This window comes from Chiloscyllium plagiosum, chromosome 30 (assembly GCF_004010195.1).
Source record: "Chiloscyllium plagiosum isolate BGI_BamShark_2017 chromosome 30, ASM401019v2, whole genome shotgun sequence".
NCBI classification, from domain to species: Eukaryota; Metazoa; Chordata; class Chondrichthyes; order Orectolobiformes; family Hemiscylliidae; genus Chiloscyllium; species Chiloscyllium plagiosum.
In genome coordinates, this window is record NC_057739.1 from 5,560,519 (window position 1) to 5,573,704 (window position 13,186).

The window sequence follows — 13,186 nt, forward strand, 5'->3', positions numbered from 1 at the left end:
CAACACACACAAAAACACAGTGGACACTGAAACACAGTACACTGAGACATATACATTGCTCACTGCTACACACAAATAAACAGTACACTGAGACAGACACAAAGTATATTGATACATATATACTGTACACTGAGACACATACACTGTATACCGACACACACAGACACATTGTACATTGAGACACACAAACCGTACACTGAGACACACAAACTGCATACTGGCACACACACAGCATACACAGACACACACTGTACTCTGAGACACACACTATACACTGAGACAGACATGCTGTATGCTGTGACAAGCATACACACTGTACATTGAGAGACACACTCTACACTGAGACACACACACACTACACTCAGACACATGCTTTAAACCGAGACACACACTGTAGTCTGAGATACAGACACACTATATACTGAGGCATGTTCACTGTTCACAGAGATACACACACATTCCGCACACTGAGAGACACACTTGGCACACTGAGACACACACTGTACACGAAGACACATTCTGTACATTGAGATAGACATACTGTCAACTAACACACACAAAAACACAGTGTGCATTCAGGCAAGTTTACACTGTACACTGAAACACACATACTGTACACTCAGACACACGTACTGTCCACTAAGACAACATACAGTGCACTCAGACACACATTATAAACTGACATACACACACTATACACTGAGAAACACTTACACTCTATACTGCGTACACAGACACACACTGTACTCTGACACACACTATACACTGAGACAGACATGCTGTATGCTGTGACAAGCATACACACTGTACATTGAGAGACACACTCTACACTGAGACACACACACACTACACTCAGACACATGCTTTAAACCGAGACACACACTGTAGTCTGAGATACAGACACACTATTTACTGAGGCATACTCACTGTACACAGAGATACACACACATTCCGCACACTGAGAGACACACTTGGCACACTGAGACACACATTGTACACTGAGACACATTCTGTACATTGAGATACACATACTGTCCACTAACACACACAAAAACACAGTGTGCATTCAGGCAAATTTACACTGTACACTGAAACACACATACGGTACACTCAGACACACATACTGTCCACTAAGACAACATGCAGTGCACTCAGACACACATTGTAAACTGACATACACACACTATACACTGAGAAACACTTACACTCTATACTGCGAGACCCAAACACTGTACACTGAGACACACTGTACACTGACACAAACATACTATTCTGGGACACACTGTGTACACAGAGACACACTCACACTCCACTCAGACATATTGTAAACTGAAACACACACACAAACACACAGACACAGACACACGCATACACAGAGTACATTGAGAGACGCAGACATTGTACACTTAGTAAAACACACACAATGTATACTGAGTCACACACAGACTGCATACTGAGACATACATGCTGTACGCTGAGATTCATACTGTACACTGATACACACTCTGTATACTGAGAAACACTCACACTGTAAACACTCACACAGGCACACTGTAAACTGAGACACACACACACTCTGTACATTGAGAGATACAAACACTGTACACTGACATATATACATGCACACACACACACACAAACACACAGAGTACACTCAGACACACATCCACACTGTGCACTGAGATGTACATACACTGTACACTAACAAACACACATCCTGTTCACTGAGACAAGACACACAGTGCAGTCAGACACACTATACACTGAGACACACACAATGTACACTGAGTAACGCACACACAATGTACACTGAGACACACACACAAAGTACACTGACACATAAAAACACACAGTACACTGAGACACACCTTAACACACACACACTGTACACTGAAACATACACACTGTACACTGAGCATATACATTGTACACTGACACACACCAAAACACAGTGTACAGTCAGGCAAATATACACTGTACACTGAAACACACACAATGTACACTTAGACACACATACTGTTCATTGAGACACACATATTTTACACTGAGACAACACACAGTACACTCAGATACACTGTAAACTGACACTCACACACTGTACACTAGAGAGACACTTACACTCCATACTGAGAGACACCAACACCATACACTGAGAGACACACTGTACACTGACACAAATACACTCTATTCTGAGACACACACACAGTGTACTCAGACACACTGTATACTGAGATACCCACCATACACTGACACACACCCTGTATACAGAGACACACACATTCCACTCAGGCACACTGTAAACTGAGACACAGACACTGTAGAGTGAATCACACACACACTGAGACATACACACTGTATACTGGGAAATACACTATACACTATGTAAAGCACAGACACCATGTAAACTGTACACTGAGACATACACACTGTCCACTGACACACACAATGTACACTGAGACACACACTGTACACTGCTACACAGAAACAAACTATACACTGAGACATATGCAAACTACACTCACACACACATAGTGTACACTGAAACACACACACACTGTACATGACAGACACAGACACATTGTTCACTGCGACACACAGACTGCACACTGGCACACACATACTATACAGAGACACAGACACTGTACACTGACAAACACTCACACTGTATGCTAAGACACATACACACTGCACTGAGACGTACACACACTGTACACTGAGTCACAGACACTGTACATTAACAGACACACATACTATATAGTGAGACACTGACACACACAAACACACTGTATACTAAGACACATGCAGTACACTGACACACACACACATACACACAGTACACTGAGAGACACACTATATATCAGGACACACATATACCGAATACTGAGACACACACTGAGACACTGAGACTGGCAGCCTCACTTTCTCCTGGACATTGAGACAGTCAGGCTGAATGACTGTGATATACATGCTGAACACTGATGCACTCACACTCGACAACAGGTTTATTTGACATCAGAAGCTTTCAGAGCACTGCTCCTTCATCAGGTAAAGTGGCCACTTCATGCAACTAAGGAGCAGCGCTCCGATAGCTTGTGATTTCAAATAACCCTGGGGATTAGAACCTGCTATCGCGTGACTTCTGCGTTTGCCCATCCCAGTCCAACACTGGCATTTTCACATCACACTTACACTCAACAGTGAGGCACTCATTCATCTCAACACTGAGACACTCATATTGAACAGTGTGATACACACCAAACACCACAACACATACTGCACACTCACAATCCACACTGAGACACTTACACTGAACGCAGACATCCCCTTGTTCTACACTGAGACACACACAGCGAACGCTTCACACTGAGACCAGTCTCACATTGCGCATTGCGACTTTCAAGCTGAACACTGAGACAGTGCGCGCACATGCACACACACACACACACACACACACATATACATACACACACATACACACACACACATACACACTCACACACATACACACATATACACAAACCCATAACACGGCATGGTGGTTCAGTGGTTAGCACTGCTGCCTCACAGCACCAGGGTCCCAGGTTCGATTCCAGCCTTGGGCGACTGTCTGTGTGGAGTTGGCACATTCTCCTCGTGTCTGCGTGGGTTTCCTCCGGGTGCTCTGGTTTCCTCCCACAATCCAAAGATGTGCAGCTCAGGTGAATTAGCCACGCTAAATTGCCCGTAGTGTTAGGTCATTTAGTCAGAGGGAAATAGGTCTGGGTGGGTTTCTTTCCGGAGGGTCGGTGTGAACTGGTTGGGCTGAAAGGCTGTTTCCACGCTGTAGGGAATCTAATCTAATTAAAAAAAACACTGTGACTGGCATATTAATATAGTGGCAGTCTCATACTGAAGACTGTACACTGTGTGTAGCTGTGCTGCTCAGACATGTTGCAGTGTCTCCCAGACATGTAGTTGTGTTGCACACACGTGTACCTGTGCCACTCACCTGTATCTCTGTTGCCTATGCTTCTAGCTATGTTGCCCACATGTGTAGCTGTGTTGCCCTTGTGCCTAGCTATGCTCTCCACACCTCTGCCACACCCTCACAGATTTGTGTTGTGGACCATGCTCCTATTGGATTGGACTAAGCAGCTGGTCAGCTCACAGTCTCCGCTCTCAATGACCTCAGTACACCAGCGTCATTGGCTTGGCACTGCAGGGTGGAGGTCGATGCTCTGATGTGCCCCTTTCTCAGGTGCTGCCCAGTGCTGTTTTATTGAAGTGGAGGTGGTACACACAGCCCTCTCAGATGAGCAGATTGTCTCTGTCCCTGGGAATGGCAGCTTTTTCTTTACAGAATAGAATCCTTACAGTGTGAAAACAGGTCCTTCGGCCCAACAAGTCTACACAGACCCTCCGAAGAGTAACCCACCCAGATCCATTCCCATAATACTCTATATTTACCTCGATTTCTGCACTTACCCTACACATCCCTGAACACTATGGGCAACTTAGCATGGCCAATTCACCTGACCTGCACATCTCCGGATTGTGGGAGGAAACCGGAGCACCCAGAAACGGGGAGAATGTACAAACTCCACACAGACAGTTGCCTGAGAGTGGAATTGAACCCGGGTCCCTGGCGCTGTGAGGCAGCAGTGCTAACCACTGAGCCACTGTGCTGCCCTGTGCCACTTCCACTCAGAACCCGTGACATCCTACCTCAAAGCCCCCGATGAAAGCGTTTCCATGGTGACCATCTACCTGCTGCAGGTATGTGTAAGGCCAGGGCTGAGTGTACAGTTCGTCAGGGGCCGGGTTTGTGGTCACTGCGAGGGTTCCCCACGGGAGATCCTGGTGCCAGGCAGATTACAATGAAAGCAGCTTAAAGGAGGAGAGTGGCCTTCTAAGGAAACATCCTCAACAAACCAGGAGAACCTGTTCTACTAGCTTTCTTGTGCAGCACACACAACAGGAGCAGTCACAGAGGTAGCAGCTCCCGGAGACAATGGGATTAAGAGAGCGAGAGACGGACCGATGCAGCAAACCAGACTGACACAAGTGAAGGGAGGGCAACGCAGCCGGTGAAGGGTTAACCACAGAGTTAAGGACGTCAGGTCAAATCCATCGGAAGGCTGCAGCGTCCAGGAGGTCTGCTGGTTCAGAGCCAAAGAGGAAGACCGGCCTTCAGACCCATTCAGACTCCTCCAGGTTTTGGGTGGAAAAGCAGCGAGATTTTAACCTGACTCTGACCTCACTGTGCGAAACAGCTCAGGCTCACCGTTCCAGAGAGCCACTGCTGGGGCCAGGCAACAGGTTTTGGCTGAGCTGGACAACTGGGCACTGGTGACTGGGAGAAGCCAGGTAAGTGAGGGAGATTTCCTTGTCCAGTCAGTAGCATGATCAAGTCGGAACGGGAAGTATGGAAGTAGTTGGGGGGGGGGGGGGGCGTGGGGGGTGAATGGCGAGATTGAAGGCTGGTGAGAATGGTAATTAGGGGGACAAAGGTTAAGAGGTGACTTAATAGAGGCATGCAAGATGATCAGAAGATTAGATAGGGTGGACAGTGAGAGCCATTTTCCTCGAATGGTGATGGCTAGCACAAGCGGATATAGATTTAAATTGAGGGGTGATAGATATCAGAAAGATGTCAGAGTTAGGTTCTTTACTCAAAGAGTAGGAGGGGCGTGGAATGCCCTGCCTGCAACATAGAGTCACAGAGTCATAGAGATGTACGGCATGAAAACAAACCTTTCGGACCAACCCGTCCATGCCGACCAGATATCCCAACCGAATCTAGTCCCACCTGCCAGCACCTGGCCCATATGCCTTCAAACCCTTCTTATTCTTACACCCTTCCAGATGCCTCTTAAATACTGTAATTGTACTAGCCCCCACCACCTCCTCTGGCAGCTCATTCCATACACGCACCACTCTCTGTGTGAAAAGGTTGCCCCTTAGGTCCCTTTTATATCTTTCCTCTCTCACCCTAAACCTAAGCCCTTTAGTTCTGCACTCCCCCACTCCAGGGACAGTAGTAGACTCACCAACATTAAGGGCATTTAAATGGTCATTGGTTAAACATATGGAGAAAAATGGAAGAGTGTAGGTTAGGTGGGCTTTAGATTGGTTTTACAGGTTGGGGCAACATCAAGGGCCGAAGGGCCTGTACTGCGCTGTAACATTCTATGTTCTATATTCTATGAGGTTGTGACGGGAACGGTGGTGCTCCCTCAGATGGTGTGAGGCCTACGACAGTGCTGGCTCTAGAGGTTACCATGATGCCGGAGGGAAACGGCTCCGAGTGCGAGTGCGCAGTCTGCTGGAACCCCTATGACAATGCCTTTCGTACGCCAAAGATCCTGGAGTGCAAACACACCTTCTGCCTGGAGTGCCTGGCCCGTATGAGCCTGGCGTCCGTGCCGGAGATGGATCCAGGCATGTCCTGCCCCTTGTGCCGCCACCTGACACCCCTGGGTGCCGGGCAGCTGGTGACGGGCCTACGCACCAACGCGGAGATTCTGGGCCGCATGAGGCTGCAGCCAGTCCACGTCTACCTGGACCACGGGCGCCTGTTCTACAAGGGGCCGGGCAAGGCCAGCTTCCTGCTGCGGCGACCCACTGTCTACACCCTCAGCCTGGACGTGGAGCGCGAGGGCGGCCTCCCCCTGCCTACCCAAGCAGCGCCAGCACTGGAAGACCGACTGCCCCAGAATACCATGTGGAAATGCTGCCAGAGTCCACCCTGCAGAACCGCCATCTACATCATGATCGCTACCTTTGGCATCACCATCATTCTCGTCATCTCACTCTTCTGGACTAAGAAAATCCTGTGGGATTTGGGCTGAGAGAAACTCCTTGCATTTATTTAGCCACCCTCAGGATGTCTACCCTCCCTCTGAAGTCCTTTCTCTTTAGTGACAGTTGCACGGTAGGAATTGCAATCTGTTCCCAGCAAGTTCCCTGAAACAGCCATGTAACAAATCCTCAGATAACCTGTTTTCACCATGTCAGTTGAGGGATAAACATTGGCCAGGGAAACCGCCTCTGCCATTATTTCCCCAATGGTAACGTGGAATTTTCTGCTGCCTGAGAGGGAAAATTGTTTCATGTCATATCCAAAAGGCAGGATCTTTGAAAGCTCAGTAATGCACTGGATTGTCAGCTGGATTCTGTGCTGAGTCTCTGGAAGCAGGGATCTTGAACCCATGACCTCCAGCTTCATAACACGAGCTCCCACCCAGCTTAAGCAATCGATGACCCGTGAGGAACAGGAGCAGCATCCGAGTGAGAATCTTAGCAGGTGGGGAATACCGCCTCACGTAAGTGGTATCAGGCTGAAGTTTTGGTCTAAACTTGGCTAGTCGGTTCCTCACAGGGAGTGTCACCAATCCCTGCAAAGTTTCAGGAAGGAAATTGATATGATCATCATTTCACATGGATACTCCCAAGGCCCAATGTCACAGTGAGGCTGCTCAGGGTCACGTGGTCTCTTTGAGTTTACGTGTTCTGAGTGTAGCGCACAGGCACAATTTCTAACGACATCGTATATTACTCTTGTACAAAATCACTCAGTGCAACTTCAAACTGTGATTGTACCATTAAAAATGGAATAGATGTGGTGAGGTGCCATTTAGATCAGGGTCAAAAGTCACAATGACATCTCAACACAATTATAACAGACTGGGAGAGTAGGCAGTGTACCTGTTCAATATACACCAGGATATCTTCACAGCCCACTGAAGGACAGGTACATAAATACTCCATGAGGTCATGGTTTGGTACACTAAATCCCATCCGAGGGAATTTAATACACTCACCAACCCCCATCTGAGTGAGGAGGCAAAACACTAACCTCCATCTGTTTGAAGGTCTGGTACACTGACTCCCACCCAAGTGAGGGTCTAGAACACTGACTCCCATCTGAGTGAGGGTCTAGTACACAAACTTCCATCCGAATGAGGGTCTAGTACACAAACTCCCATCCGAGTGAGAGTCTAGTACACTAACCCCCATCGTGTGAGGGTCTAGTACACTAACTCACATCTGAATGAGGCTCTAATACACTAACCTCCATCCGAGTGAGGGTCTAGTACACAACCATCTATCTCAGCAAGGGTCCAGCACATTAACCTCCATTTGAGTGAGGGTCTAGTGCATTAACCTCCACCTGAGTGAGGGTCCTGTACACTAACTCCCATCCGAGTGAGGGTCTAGTACACTAACTTCCACCTGAATGAGGGTCCGGTACACTAACTCCCATCTGAGTGAGGGTCTAGCACACTAACTCCCATCTGAGTGAGGGTCTAGTACACTAACTCCCATCCAGGTGAGGGTCTAGTACACTGACTCCCAGCCAAGTGAGGGTCCAGTACACTAACACCCATCTGAGTGAGGGTCCAATACACTAACACCCATCTGAGTGAGGGTCTAGTACACTAACTCCCATCTAAGTGAGGGTCTAGTACACTAACTCCCATCTGAGTGAGGATCTAGTACACTGACTCCCATCTAGATGAGGGTCTGGTACACGGCCTCCCAGCCGGGTGAGGGTCTAGTACACTGACCCCCATCCAGGTGAGGGTCTAGTACACTAACTCCCATCTGATTGAGGGTCTAGTACACTAACCTCCATCTGAGTGAAGGTCTAGTACACTAACCTCCATCTGAGTGAGTATCTAGTACACTGACTCCCACCTGAGTGAGGGTCTAATACACTAACTCCCATCTGAATGAATGTCTAGTACACTAGCTCCCATCCGAGTGAGGGTCGAGTCCACTAACTCCCATCTGAGTGAGGGTCTAGTCCACTAACTCCCATCTGAGTGAGGGTCTAGTCCACTAACTCCCATCCGAGTGAGGGTCTAGTCCACTAACTCCCATCCGAGTGAGGGTCTAATACATTAACCTCCATCTGAGTGAGGATCTAATACACTAACTCCCATCTGAGTGAGGGTCTAGTACACCAACCTCCACTTGAGTGAGGGTCTAGTACACCAACCTCTATCCGAGTGAGGGTCTAATACATTAACCTCCATCTGAGTGAGGATCTAATACACTAACTCCCATCTGAGTGAGGGTCTAGTACACTAACTCCCATCCGAGTGAGGGTCTAGTACACTAACCTCCACTTGAGTGAGGGTCTAGTACACTAACCTCCATCCGAGTGAGGGTCTAGTGCTTTCACTAACTCCCATGTAAGTGAGGGCTTGATACGTGTATGCTGTCAGTCAGTCAAAGCTTCCATACCTGTGAATGTTGACATGAAGGTATCCTTGGTCAGGAAGGAGGATGAGTATTTCCCGCTCCACTCTCACATTGTGACTGGTGACTGTGCAGATTCCACCACAAAATGGTTTTAAATAATCAGTTGCAATTTAAGAGACTGAAGACTCTTACGTTGTTTGCAATGAGTGAGGAGAAAATCCAGCACTGAGCAGATAAACCAAATCATCTCTTCTGAAAGACAGTCCTTTTATCATTGAGCTCCCAGGGCCTTGGCCTGTTTGCAGAGAAATACATTGAGGAACAGCTGCCATCCCTTCAGCCTAAGGCTGTGGAGGAGCTACAACAGTCACCTTTGGTTTCCATGGAAATAATGCTATCAGCATTTTGATGCCAGGACGATATTGCCATGAGTCTTTGGTTGCTTGGGAGATACCACATCAGCTGCTGGTTACTAAGGAAATGTCATCATCGGCCTTTATGACAAAGTCAAAATGTGATGTCTGAGAAATCAGGAACTCGAGCTTTGCATTGAATTCATTTCCTCACTATCATCAGAGCCCAGGATGGTCCTTAATTTGCAGAGAAAGCCAAAAGCAATTTCAATACAGGTGTTAAAGAAAGACTTGTGGTTATAAATCTCCTTCAATGTCATGGGGACATTCCAAAGGATTTTACAACCCACAAAGTACTTTTGAAATGCAGGAAACTTGCCAGACCAGTTTGTGCACAGCAAGATTCCACAAAGAGCAATGTGACAAAATGACCAGAAAATCAGTTTTGGTAGTGGTGATTGGGGGGCATTATACTGGGTATATCTGGGAATTTGGTAACATTAGATGTCAAAAGCCCTTCCATCATTAACAGCCTGAATGTTTCGGTGTGATATTGTAATTGACATACTTGTATAAAAATCCAAAAAACACCCTCATACCAGGGCTACGATAGGAAAGTTTGTGTGTTTCCAATACAGGATGAATCAGAATTAGGAAGCGTTAATGGAAAAAATTAGGGAGTCTCTGGATTGAGGGTCTTCTATGTCAGTATTGTACCACATAAGGGCTTGGGGGTTTAGACCAACTTTTATAGGTTTACAACCAAAACAAATTATAATTTCAGGAGTATTTTGGAGCCAAAGTCCTGATGAAGCAATTGTCCATTATCTTTTTATCTGTATACATGTCTCTGTACGTTATTTAGGTGGAAACATCAGGTTACAAAACAATATGGACTATTTGACTGGGTAAAACTGACTTTAATGTGGAGAAAAGGGGGTGTCATTCAATTCAAATTGTAGAAAGGCAAGTTGAAATATCATCCCATTGGTCAGAGTCTGGGAACTGTGAACAAGCAGTGATTCATGAGTCCAGGTCCACAAGGCAATGAAATCTGGAAGCATAGGTACAAAAGCAATCAGGAAGGTGAGGATAAAGTTGGCCATTATCTCCAGCAGACTGGACTCCAAAATGGAGGACACACTCCTTCAATTGTACTTACCCATTGGGGAAGACAGTACTATGATGATAATGTCACTGGGCAAATAACCCAGAGGCACAGGCTAATGCTCTGGGAACATAGTTCAATTCCCATCACACACAGCCAATAAATTGGGAGTTGAAAGCTAAGTTCAGTAATGGTGACCATGACAATTATCACCATTTGTAAAAACCCATCTGATTCACTCAGGAACAGGAAGTCTGCTGTCCTTAATTACCTGGTCTGGCCTACATTTGACTGATATGGTTGACTCTGAACTGCCCTGGTAAGCCGTTCAGTTCAAGGGCAAATAGGGATGACCAATGCAGCGATGTCAGTGAACCTACATCTAATGAAAAGAAAGAAAATAGTGCCTTGGTCAGATCATTATTGCATCCTGTTTTGGGAAATGTACCTCAGGAAAGATATTTCCCCTTGGTTGGGGAATACCACAAATTCACCAAAATTATATCTAGTTTAAAGGGCTAAATTAAGGGACAGGTGGGATAAATATGAATTCTGTGTGTAGAGGGGTCATGTAGTCATGAAGTCATGGTGCCAAAAATGACATGGGAGGGGAGTTAAAACAAAGCAATTAACTTCAATTGAAAACCAATGTAAGGGGCTGTAATCTAAAAATTATAATTATGCCCTTCTGAAGTGAAGCCAAGAAGCACCTTTGCACATAAATGGTGATCTGGAACCCCTTTCCCCAATGGTGGGACAATTAAAATTTCCATGACTGATAATAGTAGATTTTTATAGTCAAAATATTTAAAGGATATGCTGTAATTGCAGGTGAATGGGGTTGGGACGGCAACAAATCATCATCTAATAAATGTGAAAACAGGTTGGTGGAGCTGAATGGCCTACTCCCATTCCAATGTTTCTTTGACAGAAGGAACTGAAACCAGGAAGTATGTTCATTGCCTTGAGTGTTCAGATATTAACCCGAAAATATTTCCCTAACATGCACACCCCCTGCACAGGCAGTGACGTTCAAACAAGCCTGTAGATATTCAAACCAACGTGCTCACACGTTATGACACACATTTAGGACAGTGTGGGACTTGAAACTGGGCTTCCTAATCCAGAGGTGGGGACACTACCCCTGCACCACACGAGCTCTTAAACAAGCTGTACCATGGGTCCTTTTGGCTGTCTTCTATGGAATCTGAATCATCCAATGAGGTGGCACTTAATTCACAGCAAAGGAACTAATCCCAGGTACAGCAGGCAGGTCATATCATTTATTTTAGTAACATAAGGTACTGGCCTGTCTAGAAGATGGTTGGTAATGCCTCTGGACTGTTATACTTACTTCCCCACCCCATCCCCAACCCCCACCCAACAACTCTCAGCAACTTCCGTTCCACAAATGCGTGCCCCATGGCTGCTGGGGACAACGGGGTAACTTCTGAGTGGGATTTATAAAATTGAACACCAGTTTGCAGAATGGGTAACAGCTACTCCGACTGAGATACATTCAAATAGGTTGCTGCTGTTGTAAACTGAAATGAGAGAGATGGGGTGGGGGAGGGGGCTGCTGTCACTCAGCGGATATTTGTAGGGTACAAGGGTTGCACATAGAGGGGTGAGGAGAAACTCAATGACACAGGAATAAAGCGTGAAAGTGGGACTTTGTGAAGGACACAGAGCCTGCCCGGGTACAGATGAAATATACCCAGAGTTGGACAGAATGCACATAGGGAACATTTCTAGTGGCCTGCTGACAGTGTATTAGGAATTGCCTCAGCAGACAATTCCTGCTTTTACAATGCTGTCTGATCAGGACCTCTCTCTTCTCTAAATATTTCACACTGCACATGTGAACTGGTATAACATTTTTAATGTTATCCCTTATGTTTTAAATCTCTGCACAATCCAATTAAATGTTAATTAAAAGTTAATGAAAAATAACTTGTTGTGTTGGTGCGTGGATGAATGAATGAATGAAATCTGCAGAATCATTGGATTTGAAAGGTATTGATTCACTGGAGTACCATTTTCCCCTGGGACCAACTACACACTGCAAGATCAGCACACAGAGGTGGTCCTGGAAAATCAGGAGGTTTGAAATCAATCCTCTAGTGTCCTGGAAAGAAAAATCAATGGGAACAACAGGACAAGCTGAGGCAGCCAAGGTATATGTAACCTTAAAAGCTACATCACAGCTGGACCAGGTGATTAAAAAGGTATTGAGCATGCTTGCCTTCATTGGCTCAGATCATTGAGTATAGGAGTTGGGATATCATGTTGTGGACATTGGTGAGGCCACTTTCAGAATACGGTGTACAGTTTTGACCACTCTGCCAAAGGATGGGTATTATTGAATTGGAGAGGGTTCAGAAAAGATTTAGCAGTATGTTGCCAGGATTGGAGGGTTTGAGTTATAAGCATAGGCTGAGACTTTTTTTTTACTGGAGTATAGGAGGTTGAGGGGTGACCTTATAGAGGTTTTAAAATCATGAGGGGCATAGATAAGGTGAATAGCAAAAATCTT

The 13,186-nt window shown here is 46.0% G+C and overlaps 1 protein-coding gene across 1 annotated transcript; it reads left to right on the forward strand.

Annotated features, from left to right (window-relative positions):
* The first annotated feature begins 4,927 nt into the window (after nucleotides 1-4,927).
* LOC122564729 (E3 ubiquitin-protein ligase RNF183-like) lies at nucleotides 4,928-8,461 on the forward strand. The gene is made up of 2 exons (XM_043719865.1): nucleotides 4,928-5,346; nucleotides 6,190-8,461. The coding sequence occupies exon 2, from the start codon at nucleotides 6,261-6,263 to the stop codon at nucleotides 6,828-6,830; it is 570 nt and encodes a 189-aa protein (XP_043575800.1). The 5' UTR covers nucleotides 4,928-5,346; nucleotides 6,190-6,260; the 3' UTR covers nucleotides 6,831-8,461.
* The last annotated feature ends 4,725 nt before the right edge of the window (nucleotides 8,462-13,186 follow it).